The following is a 16,619-nucleotide window of genomic DNA, read 5'->3' as shown; positions in this document are numbered from 1 at the left end:
TAGGGTATCTTTTCTTCTTAACAGTTATAAAATTATGTCAATTTCAATACTCACTAATTTCAAACTTTATTTTTTTTTTAATTCTTCAGTGTAATAGTGACTACGTGCCTGTGTGTGGTTCCAATGGGGATACCTATCAGAATGAGTGCTACTTGAGACAGGCGGCTTGCAAACAGCAGAGTGAAATACTTGTGGTGTCAGAAGGGTCATGTGCCACAGGTATGTATAACCAAAAGTTGGATTGAAACTATGTGTCATGAGGATACTTCTTGGTTTTTGGTTATGTTAACTACAAGTAAATAATTTTGTATTTGTTTTGTGGAGACTGATTTATATATCTTTAATTCTTGTGTATGTGTTACTTTTTGAAAAATCTGGCAGAAACAAGAAATCTGCTATAAAGTTGTCGCTGGATTTTTAATACATATGTTATACAGCATTTAATGCACTTCATACAGATGAGTAGAAATTACATGTAATTGGAAACCTGGATGGACTGGCCTGGAGCCAGCTATACAGAAACGGATTGCTACAGATCTTTTATTGTTTTTGTTTAGAACAATAATAGCATTATGTCTACTAGAGGAAATGAAATACAAGCATTTGCATATTGTAGCAGCTTCTTAGCTATGGGCTCTGAATTGAAGGTGTGACTTACTTGTCAAGCTTATACAATGTGAGTCACTTTTTGGCAGAATCTGTTGAAGGATATGCTGGTGATGGACATTATTTCTAAAGTCATCTGTCTTTCCTGAAATAGTTAACCTTGGAGGCTACAAACCATTTTATTTATACTATCCCTGGCTTATAGAAAAGAAAATGAGCAGCAAAATCAACTTGATATGTACCAGAGTTCTTCCTGTTGTCCTTTTGTGTGTTCTCACTAGTACAGGTGGAAAAGTTAACTTGCAAAAAAGAATGAGAAAGCCTTAGTTGCTGAAGGAAGTCTTTTAGAGAGAAGCATTTTTTTTTAGTTAAGATGGAGTCAATAAAAAGTACATTAGAAAAAATCTTGATAAATGATATGACAGTGTTGTGTGATAGTTTCAGCTAATAGGACATGAATGTCTTTCAGGAGAACTGTGCTACTTTCTGAGATAGTGAGTGATTTGGTCATTTTCAAAGAAAAATAATAATGCTATGAAAACAGGCTTTTTAGTCTAAGAATCAAAAGTTAAAAGTATTGTTAGGAAAAAATCTTTTGCTATAGAAAAACTCATCTAGAATAGCAGGTACTTCTACAACAAAGAACATGTTTGTTTGTTTAAGGTGGAAAGTGGTTATAGTGGCAAAGAAGGGAGGGAAGGTAGAAAATTTTCTTGTTTATTATGCTGTTTCTTAAGCTTCTCATCATTTGTAGCTCTCATTGATGCTATGATACCATGGAATGGCAGAAAAAAATATCATCAAAGTGAAATTGATATGAATAAATATGATTGATCTCATCTCATAAATAATTCAACCTCTGATGGTTAAAAAAAAAAGAAGAGAAAAAAGGGGATTCTTCAAACTCTGAGCCAATATTGTTGGTTTCAGTTTTAGGCAAGTTTTTGCAGCATTTTATTAAGAGTGACTAGTGATCATCTGGAAGAGCTAAAAATCAAGAGAACTTCATCAAGAAAAGGTTGTAAAAGGCAACTTCACTTCCTTTCTTGATAAAGAATCCCAGAAGAATGCAGTAGCTGTTATGCAAAGTATTTGACTAAATCCTCAATCCTTGTGTACAAAATTGAGAAATGTAAGCTAGATATTAATGCAGTTAGGTAGATTCAGAACTGCATGAAGGAAGGCAAAGTGTATTGATCAGTTAAAGAAAACTTCTATAAAATGATGCACAGTGAAGCCAAAAGAACATATATATGTGTGTGTGTGTGTGTGTATAATGACAAGAAAAAATGTACATAAAATCAAGATGGAAAGTTATTTAACTCTAACATATGAAGAACAATATTAGTACCATATTGTCAAAATTAAAGAATGTACTCCTCCCTTTTTTGTATCTCATAAGTCTTTATTTGGATGTTTATTAGAAATGTTCTATTTCAAAAATCAAAATAAAAAATAAAAAAAAATTCATTTATTTTTTCTGAAAATCCAAAGCATATTTATGAAAGATTAAATGTCACCCTGAAGGGACTTTTCCAATGGAGAGATCCCTGTATGAGTCTTTTGTTATTTAACACTTTTATTGATAAAATCAGGAAATTTGGTTATCAAATTAGCAGGTGAAATAGAAGGAAAGAGTCAATACACTGGACAAAAGTGATGATTTGAAAAGATATTGGCATGCCCTTTAATAGGACTGAATGCCAATTCTTACATTTGAATACAAAAAAGAAGCCACTTTTTTTGTTTCAAACTTTCAAAGCCACTTTTTTCAAACAGAAACAAGTTTGAAAAGGCATGACTAGATACCAGTTTCCCTTTAAAAGAAGATTTGGTATTTTGGGCATATTAAAAACTCGATATGAGTCAACAATGTCACAGAAAATTCAATTGAACATGCATTTAGTAAACACCTACTTATGTTCTAGACCCTGTGCCAGGAACTAGGGATACATATACAAAAATGAAGTAGCCCTTGTCCTTTAAAGATAAATAGAACATTGACTTAATGCAGGAACAAAGGAGCCTACATTCTATGGAAAGAAACAACATAAACACAGAGAAGTAAATATTTAATATATACAAGATAAACACAAAGTAATTTCAGGGATAGGACTAATAACTGGGAAAACCAGAAAATATTTCTTGTAGGAGGAAACTGTTGAGTTGAGTCTTAATAGGAGTGGGTGGTTCCAGGAGAGAAAGTAAAGAGGGAGAACATTCTGGACATTGAGTACAGCTTGGGGAAAAACAGACATAAAATGGAATGTCATGTACAGAAATCAATAAATAGGCCATTCATCCAAATCAAAGAATAAGTGAAGTGGAATAACATGTAACCAATTTGGAAAGATAATTTTTATAGGGACATTTAGGATATAAATATATTTTATCCTAGAGGCACCAGGGAACCACTGAAACTTCTAAGCAGGGGCATGACATGATGGAACCTATTTTTTAGGCTTATCAATTTAGTAGCAGCATGGAGAACTTGAAGAAATGAGAGGGTAGATGTAAGGAAACCAGTTAGGAGGCTATTTCAGTAATCTAAGTGAGAAGTGATAAGGACCTGCATTAGCATGGTAGTGGTGTAAGTTGAGAAAATGGGATGGATGTGAGAAATACTGCCAAGGTAGAATAAAGATTTGACATATGATTTAGCTTTGGGAGGAGGGGTAAGTAAATGTCAAGAATGGAGGATGACTGTTAGGTTGTAAAATTGAGTCACTGGAAGACTGCTGGTATCCTCAATAGAAATAAGAAATGAAGGAAGATTACAGGAAATGATGATCAAATTATGTTTTGGTCATACCAAGTTTTAAATGCCTATGGTACACTCTAATGAAGATGTTTAGCAGAGAATTAGAAATATAATACTAGAGTTCATAAATAAGATGGAGGTAAGAAATAAATATTTAGGAACCATATTTATAGAAATAAGAGTAAAACAAAGGAGAAGTAGTGTAGAGAGGCAATAGAGGAGGACCCAGGACTGAGCCCTAAGGTTTGCCCACAAATTTTGGATCTTCATAAAGAATAATAAGTAAAACTATCCAGCTTCCTCAAGAGATGATGAGTACCCCATCACTAGAAATTTTAAGCCATGACTGGATGACCATTTTTCTAATATGTTATAAAATGGATTTTAGTCAGGCTATCAAGTAGGCTAGATGGCTTCTTAAGTTCTTCTAATTCTTGTTCTATAATGTGTTAGAGGCAAGGTTTGTAGTGAAACAAGCTGACTCCACTAGGTGTTCATTTAATAAAGTTAGTTAGTAATTGTAGATAGTGAGTCATCGTGGAGACTTAATGTAATAAACCAATTTAGGAGCGAAGTCTGAGCAGCATTAGGTAGCCTTCCTCAATTAGAGGGATAGAAAAAGGATCACAGTGATCTGTAAGTAAAAGGCTGTAAAGTTGAAACAATCATCCAGAAGGTTGGATGACTTTACTGGACATACTGAGAGAAAGAATAATAAGAAATCAAGCTATCTAAAAATAAAATTAGTCGGTAAATAATTCAGTAGGATTAGAAAAAGAGGGAGAAAAGAGGGGACCTCTTCTGACTGCTTCCAGACAAAAATAGCAAAGTAAGAGACATTGAAAGGGGCATATGAAATGGGGACAGAGCAGGCAGACAAGTCCTGGGGTTGTATATGTGACCAGTCAAGTGTCACTTCCCAGTTTGCTAAATTTGAAGCTGTCATTAACATATGCATTTTCATTCCCATACTTTCTTCAAGCCTTAATACCTTGTTCCCTGATGTATTGATAATACTATGAAAATAAACACTTAGTCAGGTAGAAAATTTAATCACAATTGAGCAATCCATCCTTGGCTCATCTACACATCTAGACTTCTACAAGATTTAATTAGTAAAACAGTCTTGCAGAGTGCATCTTCCATTGACTTGTAAATCTGAAGAGTTTTTGATCTGAATAATGATGGAGATACAAAAGTGACTTAGATTAACTAGGTCTGACTGTAAATAAATTGAGGTTCTGACTTTTGATATCCAAATGGAATCCCAATCTCAACTCTGTAAACTTGCTATTTATTTTCTAATTTTCTTTGACACTGGAAGGAGGCTGCAAGTTGTGATCCTGTGAAATATATAGCACTAGAAGATGGAACTTTTTATTTATTTTATAATATTGAATCTACACAGAAATCTGACTTTGGATTGGGAAAAGTTTTTGATTAGAAAAACCTGCTTGATGTCTCACATTTATTACTCTAATGTAAAGGCAACATATGGGGGCCACAGTTGCAGCTAATTATTTACATGTTACCATCCCCTTTTGGAATGTGAGCTCCCTGAAGATAGATTTTTTTTGCATTTCTTTGCATCCCTAACACTTAGCACAAAGCCTGACACATAGAACAATTTCATAACTGCCTATTGATTGAATATGGCTAGAGAACAATTTGAGTGGAAATAAAAAAAAAAAGATCTTAGTCTTAGTGGACTGCCAGAGCAGTGAGAAGCAGCAGGGTGATATGGTAGGCCAAAAGGCTAGATAATACAATCTGAAACTGATGAGTGTCCAGAACTAAGGAGGTGAAAGTCCCACCATTCTTTTTCATTTGCCAGACTGCATGTAGAGTATTATGAGCAATTTTGAGTGGACAAGTTTAGGAAAAGCTTCAGTAATCAATGGCATGTCTAGAAGAGAGTAACCAAGAGGATGGAGGGACTTGAAATTCTTTTATATGAAGATTAAGAAAACTGAAAAAAAATTGGCATGGAGAAGAGAATTATGTGAAGCAAGGTAGCTATCTTCAAGCAATGAAGAACTATCATGGTTAAGTGATATTAGCCACCCAAAATTATCTCATAGGGATTCTCACTCATTCATTCCTTTTACATGTTTGTTTTGTGTCAGTCTAGAAATGAAGGACATTCTTGAAGTCTTTTATTTCTAGAAAGATACACTACTGATAAAAAGAAATAAGAAAGAACACTGGATATGAGGGTCAGAGAATCTGGTTTTGAAATCCCATTAATTAACACTTTGATAGCCTTAGAAAAGTCATTTAATCCCTGTGACTTTTAGTTTCTTTTAGTTTAGTTTTAGTTTCCTTATCTATAAAATGAGAATACTTTGTTAGTTGATTTCTAATCCATCTATCTTCCATAAAATCATGATTTTTTTTTCATTCTTCTTTCACTTAACATAAGTGATTTTTAGAAATTCTCTTGGTGTATTATTTTAACATACTAGTAGTTTTAAAAATGTAGTAATATAAATATTCTTATTTACTTTAAATAAAATATGATAGAATACCATTCTAGTAGTAATATGCAAAACCATTATAATATGGCCTCCTTATTATTACAGAACTTGCAAATAAACTGTGGGTCATTAATTTCCAAGGCCATGAGTCATGTTCTTTGAAAGAACTTAAAGCAAACATTAACAAAGATAACCTTGTGAGGCATGCTGTTCCCTAGTGACAAACTTTTAAGGGGCGCCACTGACAAAGTGGTTTTCTTACATCAAAATAGTTGCCTTAAACTATAACTAGCAAAATGGAATGATGACCAAAGGACATTTTTATAATGAAAAAGGAGGCACAAAAAGAGCTAAGAGGCAGAGCAGGAAAGTATGTCTCATTTCTTACCACATAGGAACAGACAGACTCTTTGCAGGGACAACTTTGTAGCCTCGGGCATATTTAACTCAAATACGATATCAGAGGTAAAAACATGAACTATAGTGAAAGTCTCCATTCCTCTCCAGGACCCAAATCTTCAGCACAGGGACTTGGGGGACTGACGGGACAGAGAGTGGGGTTTGGTTATCTGGTGAATGCAGCTGGAAACACAGTTCCTAAGAATAAACAGCTTTGCTCAGGTATAATATGATGAAAGAAAAGAGGAGTAGAGAGAGACACTGCTTCTCCCTGATGAACCAGGAAAACACAATTCTTTGTACAAAGGGGAGAACTGAGCTTAGCATTATATTGACTTCATAAAAGAAGAAAGTGATTTCAGTTCCTTCAGTAGATATCATCTATAATTACTTACATTTTTTTGTGAAAAGTATTAGCAATTTAATATGAAGATATTCATTTTTTGAATGTTCCTTTCTTTGTATGCATCCAATTTGCAAGGATAGGAATACCAATTAAGTGTTTATGCTACTATATTCCTTGGAGTGCTGCATCTGTGAAACTCACTGATTGTTATAAGCATCTCTTTTCACTGTAATTTTTATTTTCTGTTTAAAGCTGAATTTAACTTGATTAAAGGTAAGATATGGGAGATTTTACCTAGCAAATGTACAAGTTGAATCTGATATCTGGATATACACTTACTTTTGAGACATTAAATTTGATAAGAGTAAGAAAGAAAATATTTGTTTTCCTAAGGTATTTAAAATGAAGCATCAAAATGTAAAAAAATAGATAAGTGGTCATAGTAGACATATATACTTTACCTAAGTGATATAATATCCTTAGCTCTTAGGATAGATATAAAATAAACAGAATGTGCATTTTATATATTTACTTATTGTGCTCTTGTTTTTCAGATGCGGGATCAGGATCTGGAGATGGAGGTAGGAACTGTTTTATAATAAGTGTTGAAAATAATGCAACATATTTATTAAATGGATGTATTATGTCTTTCTTGTTTATAATTTCTGAAATGACAATCTGAATGTTTGGAAAGGATGGATATTATATGTCATTACTTAAGTAAATTTATATCTCATACAACCCCTTTTGTATTACTTGCTAAGAATTCTATCTCCATCTACTGTTTCTAATTCATTCAAATGCTTTAGAGTGTATATACATTTTCTTTTTGGCAACCACTGGACAGATTTTTCAGTACTGATAAGTTTTCTGACATTTCTAAAAAGTGATTGGCAGTACCCCAGATAATTCTGAAGGAAGTTCTTGAAATATCATATAAAAATAATACAATCTATTCTTGATGGGTACCAATGAAGTAAACATTTATGAATTTAACATGTTTCACTAAAAATATTTTCACTCACAATCTGAAACTAAAGATACATGAGAAAAATGGTGTGAAAAATATAAATTTTCTTTTCCAAATTTTAAAAATATATTTTAATTGATTATCAAAATTTGAATTATTTTCTAAATTCTAAATTTTCTAAATTCATTCTGCATTTAGGAAACATTCAAAATAAAGCCAAGTTAAGCTAAAAAGGCTTAAAAATCAATTTGATATACTAGTTGTTGTATATAGATTTTATTTTTTGACCCTGTTTCGGAGCAACAAAAAGTATGATTACCAAATAATTTAAAGTTAAAAGTCGAATTTAAGTTTGACAAAAGACAAGTAGATGAGCACCATGGGGAGTCTAGACAACTACTTAGAAAGTGTATCTGTGAAGTAAATAAGATCTAATTGATGCATTGTACTTGAAAGGTCTACAGAACTGCCTTAAATAATCTAAGGCTTAATTGGCAACCTGAGCAGTAGCCTCAATAGAGCAACATATCATGTGAAACCAAAGTCAGTGCACAGTTTTTCTGTGAAAGCTATACTACAGTACTCTACTCAAAAGTGAGTGTCACTAGAGCATGAAATGTACTTTCAGCATCAAATGAAATGCTATAGGACACAATCTTTCAATACCTCTGAGAAGATAAAGATTTTTGCTCCCTGATTAATATGCCACTCCTTAGAAAGTTTCCCTTGAGGTTTTGAAAATCAGAGCTGGAAGAATAAATGAAGTCATAAAAAGTACATTCCTCTCATAGGTGTTTCACCATTAAAATGTTAAGAAATTGATCAATTTAGAAAATGTTCCCTGTGGAAGTTGTTTATATGCAAAATTCTGTATGTTTTCCAGCTGTTTGATTCTTGTATAGACAACTCAAATGAAAGTACATTGTGTTGGCTTTGTTCTACCATTTCTGCTGCAAAATCTGATCATTTTCTAAGATCCTTGTAATAAGAGACTTGTGAAACATGTCACTGATGACCTCAGAATTTTGTTGCTATCTTTTGAATAGGAACTTCACTTGTCATTTATCCATTTCTTCATTCCTCAATTTGCTTATATTTCAAGCCATGCTTTTCTTCTTTTTTTTTCCTTTTCATTTCTTTTCTCATTAGAGGCAGGTGGCTTATGGTTTTAATTCAGTGATATTACTACATGCAGGAAAATGTGAATTCAGTTACTGTTTCTTGTCAGTTTCAACTTTCATTGGTTTAAGAATTTTGTGCTTTTGTCTAAACAACATGTGACTTTTTCATAAACATTTTGCATATTAACTTAAAAAATTTGGAGTTTATAAGACTTATGAAATTTCAATGATAAACCACATTCTTTACTCCTTTTTCTTATTGTCTTATTTTTAGATTCTCTTCCATTCCACACTTATCTTCTTAGTTGAAGAATAAATGAATCAAAACAATATTTTCAAATACTTGATACAGAACAAATATGGATAACATAAATAGTTTCAGAGGCATATTTAAAGAGGCTATTATTTCATTTGAAAAGCATGGTAGAGTATATGTACATATACCTGTGTAATGTGTATGAATTTATGTGAATTTGTCAGTGCTATTTTTGTATGAAAAACTTTGTTTTTTAACCTATTTTCTTACAAAATAGTCTTAAGTAGACCATGAAGAATATTATAACCTAGAGTGGAATAAACTTTTAAAAAATCCAATCTCATGTAGCATGAAACTTACTTTATTGAATACTTCGGGCTGCCTTATCCACTGCTGAGACAGTAGGTTTTTATTTGCCTTTTATTTGGGTCCATGTTTCTAGGACATTGAAATAGTTGGGTGTTATTATTGTGTTCCTTTCAGTTAATTGAGCATAATGAAATTAGTTGAGGCTGTTGAGTTATTTCTGTTGCCCCATAAATTAGATACTCTGATTGAACCAAAAGAAGCCCCTTCCCTACAGGGTTTTGGCAAAATTAGGGGTATCTGTGTACTTAGCTAGAGATGCAGCTAACTAATACTATTTTAAGCACTTTATTTGTTTTAATACAAAGCTAAAATAGTTGCATCTATGTAGCATTTGTCTAAGTGATCAAGTTAATAAATTCCCTTAAGAAACAAGTATATATTTGTTTGGTCAACCTGTGGTAAATACTTTAATTTAAACACAATTTTGGCTTTATTTAATCAGTTCCTACCATTTTAGACTGGATCAGGTGATTTGCTTAATTGTTAAAACCATCCCTGATAAGAACATATTTTTGCAGTTCTGTGAATCTGAAAGGGAGTCTTTACTGTCATAGAAAAGGAAGTGAAAACTTTATAAATGTATATAAATATATATGTACACATTCTATAGGGAATTTTAAAGTACAAAATTGTGTGGGAAATATTAAAATTATGAATCTGTGTTTGCATACAATAGCATTATGTACAATATAATATGTATAATACATGTAACATAACCTTAATATATTCAGACATGAATGGAATTTGCATGAAGCAATAATGTGTTGTAGATGTTTCAGGTAAAACTCATGGATTGATGCTTCTGAATGTGTTAGCTCCTTTCTTTGGAGGAAAATAGAATTTCATTAGCACAAATGACACATACTGTTCATTTAGAAAATAATATACCCCACTGTTTATGCCATTTTTAAATGGAAATTGTTTGTTTCAAATATTTCACATCAAATAACCTCTTATGTGCTGACTGAAAACATTCAGAATGAACACATAATTAATTGTCAATTATGAAGTTTATTTATTTTTACCCAGATGAAATGTGATAGAACAGGGTAGCAAATTTCAAACAAATTTGGAAGATATTTCAAAGAATAGGAGTTGTATTTCAAGTACATGTATGATTAGATATTTAATGTTGTAAATAAGAATGGGGGGGTTCTCTATGTGTGTGTAGGAAGAATAATAACATCTTATCCACCCACAGGCTTTCTTAGGCATCAGATACTGCAGTAGAAATTAGTATTAAAGTAGTATTACTGTTGAAAACCAGGGTTATGTGGGTGGCTGAAGGATAACTCCACCCCTTTTCTCTCCCCATTTCTCAAAATTGTTCTAAAAAAGAACAATGCTTTGAATATCTTCCACAATGTCTTGTATTTTAAAGCTCCTGGATCACCTAAAGCAGCGGTTCTCAACCTCTCAATTTGTAGCAATGAGAATACATAATGCATATCAGGTATTTACATTCTGAATCATAACTGTAGCAAAGTTACAGTTTTGAAGTAGCCACCAAAATAATTTTTTGGTTTGGGGTCACTGCAACATGAGGAACTGTATTGTGGGGTCACAGCATTAGAAAGGTTGAGAACCACTGGCCTAAAGCATTATTGCATGCCCCAATAATTAAATAAGTAAAATGAAAGGAAATCAGTACTTTAACCTTTTAATAATCATTCTCATGAAATGTCTGGATTATCTATTATGTGCATTGAATTATTGTAGTAATAAATAGTAGTAAATTAGTAGTAAAAGCAAAAAAAAGTAGTAAATAACAAAAGGTATTTACATTTTAATATTTGATATGATATTCATTTAGTAGATTTAGCACAGTTTACATAAAGAGAAAATAACAGGGATTGGGGAGTTTTCAAAAAGATAAAGTTATGATGTTCATACTTTTGATATATGCATATAGTTCAAAATAAAAGGGAAGTAAATTTATTTAAGCAAATGAAGAATAGTATTTAAGAAGGGGAGAACTAAACTTTCCAGGCAATTGAAATTATTTTTCCAGAGAAAACTAGTCACTATACAGTGCTTTAAAATATACAGCTGCATTATGTGTTATGTTTTTTGTTTATTTAATGGCTTTTGAAATGCTATAATTTTAAAGTTCTACTCCATCTTTGTTAAAACCGTAATAAGGAGAACTGCTTTAGACTGTAACAGAAGCTAGATGTCATGCATTATAATATTGTTCAGTAAATGTTTAAAATTTAGACATTAACAAAAATCAACAAACAAATAAGGGTATCTCTCCATAGTAATCTTGAAGAAATCTGACCTAAAAACAGAGAAACCAATGAGAGCTTTTAAACTGTCCACCATAAAATGAAAATTATTAAAAATCTAATCATTACCTAGAAAAGTAAAGTACCTCAAGACCTTAAATATTTCAAAAACAAAAAATTAATATTTATTCCACAAATGTTCTAAAATAAGGCATAACAATTCATTTTCATATTTTTATTTTCTCCATAGTTTCTATTTTTATTCAACCTCAGACAAATTAGTGCCCTGCCCTCCTAGTATTAGAGTAAGATTCTGGCAAACTTAAATAAAATGTAGGTGCTCTCAAGCAGAAATTAAAAAAAAAATGTGCCTAACCATGTTTTTCCCTATTGGGTCAGCAGTACTGCTCAAGAGGCCTGCAATTGACAAGTAACTCATCAACTGCAAGTAGATTCAGCTATAATGCTGATTCAATAGAGAAATCCTACCAAGCGTGCAAGATTTGAGATACTCCAAGGGTTTATGTATATGCTTTGTCTTCTGCACTCCCATTGCTGAGATTTGCTGCTTTGCTCAAGATGACCTTACAGAGTTCTGAAAGTCAGCTGAAAGCTGATCTAGCATTTTACAAGTTAGAATTCATCTCACCTTTTCTACAACAGAGAGAAACAGTATGTGGAGGAAGGAAGATATCTGAAGGAAGAATGAGGCACGAATGGAATGAAGAAAGTGAGAGAGATCAAAGAAATTTGGACGAGAAAAAAATTAAATGGGAATGATGATAAACAAAAGAAGAAAATGTTTCTTTCTAATATGACTAGTTTTTTTTTGTTGTTGTTGTTCAGTAATTACTATTACCAAAAATTAGAAGTACTTTCCTTGGCTTGGCTGAGGATACATTAATAGCTACTTCTATGTATTTCTAGTGCTCTTCTCACTTCTGACACTACCCTAATACAAGTCCTAATCATCTGACTCCTAGACGTATATAACAGCCTCTTTGCTAGCTGGTCTCCAAGTCTCTCCCTGCTCCATTCCATCCTTCACTCAGCTGCCAAATTGATTTACCTACAGTACAGCTCTGACCTTTTTAAACACATACCCCTACCCCCAACCCCTACACACACAGTATTGGCTCTTTATCACCTCCAGAATCAAATACAAAATCTTCTAATTGGTGTTCAAAGCCCTTCATAACCTAGCCCCTACCTAACTTCCCAGTCTTTTTATATCTTATTCCTACATATTCTGCAGTGTAGTGACACTGGCCTTCTTGCTGTTCTGCATGCCATATCCTGACCTTGGAAATTTCCCTCTGCTGTCCCCCTTGTCTGGAATTCTCTCCTTCCTCATCTACACTTCTTTGCTGCCTTAACTTCCTTTAAGTCCCAGATAATTTCTCATTTTCTACAAGAAGCTTTCCTGATCCCTCTAATGTTAGTTCTTTCCCTCTGAGAATATCTCCAATTTATTCTCTATGTAGTTTGTCTGTACCTAGTTATTTGCAAGCTGCCTCCCCACAATGCACAGAGCTCCTTAAGCAGAAATTTTACTTTGTAGTCTTTTGTGTCCCCCACACTTAACAGAGTGGCAGGCACATAGCATTCACTTAGTAAATACTTACTGACTGACTAGTTGATTCTGGGTAACACAGAGAACTCTGCTTAGTAAAGTGGAATTTAAAATTTGTTTGTTTGTTACATTAAAGTTTTTAGCTGTTTCTCTTCTTGCTTTCCTTCCCTGCTCTAGAGAAGGCATCATTTGGCAAAACAAAAATATATACATAAAACTACACCGATTCTTAGCATTAGTAGAAAGAACACTCACTAACTGTAGATTCAGAAGTCATGAGTTCACATTTTTTTATGGATGTGACGTTGGGTAAATTGTTTAACTTCCCCATGTCTCAGTTTTCTCATATGTAAAATGAAGGGGCTGAACTATATGGCCTCTGAGGTCTCTTTGACTTTTACATCTATAATCCTATGAGTCGTTGGCTTTATATTTTTTGTCTCTTGCTTGCTGAGAGGTCGCTGGACTCAGTGATTTCTTCAGTGGTTTATTTTTTTTTCTTTAGGAAAGAGGGAATAATAATGCTAGTATTACAACAAATATAATCATCTAATGTGAAGGCCCTTGAGAACCTAAGAAGTTATTTGAATTGAATTTACTACTATTTTTAAACAAGTGAAGTTGGAAATAGAAAGAAATATAGTTCAATGTTGTTTTCAACTTTGTCACCTCTAGTGATATCATCCCATGATATTAAAAAAGTGTTATCCTTATTCAAAAATATTAGAAATGTTACTAACATCTAAATGTAAGGAAACTTTATCAAAACAAACATATGCTTTGTTGGAAGGAAGAAAGACAAACAAACAAACAAAGAAAAAGAGAGAGAAAGAAAAAGGAAGGAAGACAGGCAAGAAAGCATGTAGCAACTGTAAGGTTTTTCTCTTTGCTCTTATTATTTATTTTCTCTTCATTAGTATAGTTGATTCAAGTTGAGTTCCATAAATTGAAAGACATGGAATACTTGAAGTAAATTCAAAGGAAAACCAAAAAGAAGTTCAAAGGTTCAGAAGGTAAAACCTTTGAGACAAGTCTAAGAAATCACAATTGTTTAGCCTGGCAAAGGGAAACCTGACAGTCAATTTAATAACCTTAAAATTGAATAATTTTTTTCAGGGGATAGTGACCAGTAGGCCACATGTGAAGAAATAGGAAGAAATTGCAGCCTGAGGGATGTTAGATACAGGGAATAAATAACTTCCTGCCCAGTGATGGGTTTTAAACATGATAACATTATGTGAAGAGATTAAAGAAGGCTCTTTCAAAGTAAAAAAGACTTTAAATAATCTGCCATATAGGTATCATAGCATCATTTCCTGCTTTATAATTATCAATTTGATTTCAAGTAATAAAGGTGTGTATAGTCATATATATATTTAATGACTTTTGGACATGATGAGTTGACATTTCTCTAGTTGGAAGTTATTTTTGTGCATAAGCATAGATCTGCAGTCTTGTATGTTCTCATTGCCAAATTTAGTTATTTTTAAAAAAATAGATGCAAAATGTGTTTTATTTTCCTAATGTCCTGAGTGTATGCTGTCTTTAGTGACATTTGGTTTCTAGTGTGTTCTTATTATATTCTTTGGATTAATTCATCAATTAAAATGCAGGAAAAAAAAATAAAAGAAGATTCATCATTAATGTTAGAGTTATGGCTCAGTGAGTCAAACCAAAAGTATAGCTTCATTGTCAGTTATTGGAGGGGTTCTAAAAAATCTGCGCTTCTTATTTTTTACTGCATGGTTTTGAAGGCTAATATAGGAAAACAATCAAATGTTAAAAAATAGTCTCCCTGATCTCAGGTACTTTTTCTATAGGCACATTATTCTCATTGCTGGTTCCATTACTAATGAAACAGACTTTCTAAGCTTGATCTTTTCCCCTTCCATCTCACATTTTTTCCATCTGCCTCTTTCTTTCCTTCCCCTTATAGTAATCTTGTCTAGATGGTATCTATTTCATCCTGTCACTGTTGTCCCTTTGTTACAGCTCACATGCAAAAGTATCCTATGAATGTGATGGTTTTGATTATTTTGATTATTCCATCCTAATGCCAATTTGCAGGCAGAAATATAAAATAGTTGCCTTTCATTCGATTGGATCTTTATCAATGGATTTTTAACTGAATATTCAAAGCCTCCCATAAAACTTGTTTGCACCTTCTGCGCACATGTTTACTCTACATTATATTTGTGTGTGTGTGTATAAGACTCAGATATTCAAAGCTAATTCTCCATCAAAGGGCTTATACTCTAATAGAGAAATGAAATGGGAAGACTGGCCAAAGAGGACCATTCATTCCTTAGAGCATGCTAGAATATTTTTTCCTGGTGAGTTATACAAGGCATATCCAAATTTCCCATCTAATCCAACCATATGTAGAGGTTTGGCGAGCCTACTTTTAGCTAAGAGTGACTGGGGAACTAATGCTTGTCCATTCCTGACTTTTTGCACCTTTTTCTTTTTGACTATGTAAAAGGGAAGACTGCTATGAGCTACCCAGTGGGTGAAAGTCATCTACGCCCTCCCCCCACAGCCAACAAGAACCTTTCTCTATAACCACCACCAGAAAACATCATATCCCTCTACCCCTCATAACTTAAACAGGCTTATTTCTGGGAAATATCTACATAGATTCCATATAAATCCACCAATAAGGACAAACCTGAGTATACCCAAATGAATGGACCCTCAATGGCCAGTCCCCCCACCACATATATGTGTGTATATGACTGTGTGTGTGCATATATATATATATATATATATACATATATATATATATAATAGATTAAACCTACATTGAGTCTTTTGAAACACCCTCCAGATATACACATATTCACAGTACACACATGCATAAATATAATACAAAGTATGCATGTGTATAAGAGGTGCAAACAAATGCTATGAGAAACTTCGAATATTAATAAGAATTACAGTGAATCAATCAATGAGCATGTATTAAGACCCTAGTATGCACCAGCTGTTGTGCTTGGTACTGGTGATATCTATACCAAAAAAAAGAAACAATTGCCACTACAAAAAATTATTATTATTATTATTATATAGAATTATTCTAATGGAGAGTGGGAGATAGAAAATAATGACTCATAAGAATAATACAGAATAAACAGAAATAAATAAAATAGTTACTAAGGGAGATCATTAGAAATTGGGGGATCAGGAATGATTTAATATAGATGCAATTGTTTAAACTACATCTTAAAGGAAGAGAAACATTCTGGAGGTGGTTATGAGAGAAGAAGAACATTCCAGGGATTGGGGATGGTCAATACAGTGGCTTAGAGATGGGATGTGGAGTACAATGAAGTTCAAATACAGAGATAATTTGGCTAATCTACTGACCACCCTGGGAGGGAGAGGTGGTCATATATAATTAAACTGGAAAAATCAGTTGGGACTAACTAGCACAACATGATGAACATGGAAATATATATTCTCTCTCTGTCTCTGTCTCTCTCTGTCTCTGTCTCTCTCTGTCTCTCTCTCTCT

At 33.0% G+C, this 16,619-nt stretch overlaps 1 protein-coding gene across 1 annotated transcript in view; it reads left to right on the top strand.

Moving 5' to 3' along the window:
• TMEFF2 (transmembrane protein with EGF like and two follistatin like domains 2) overlaps positions 1-16,619 on the top strand; it is a 292,266-nt gene that overhangs the window by 13,802 nt on the left and 261,845 nt on the right. Inside the window, exons 3-4 of the mRNA XM_001369685.4 lie at positions 90-219; positions 7,144-7,170. Of these exons, the coding sequence (XP_001369722.1) occupies positions 90-219; positions 7,144-7,170 (157 nt within the window). The remainder of the gene's footprint in view (positions 1-89; positions 220-7,143; positions 7,171-16,619) is intronic.

This window comes from Monodelphis domestica, chromosome 4 (genome assembly GCF_027887165.1).
Source record: "Monodelphis domestica isolate mMonDom1 chromosome 4, mMonDom1.pri, whole genome shotgun sequence".
Lineage (NCBI taxonomy): Eukaryota > Metazoa > Chordata > Mammalia > Didelphimorphia > Didelphidae > Monodelphis > Monodelphis domestica.
This window is presented reverse-complemented; position numbering and strand designations above follow the sequence as displayed.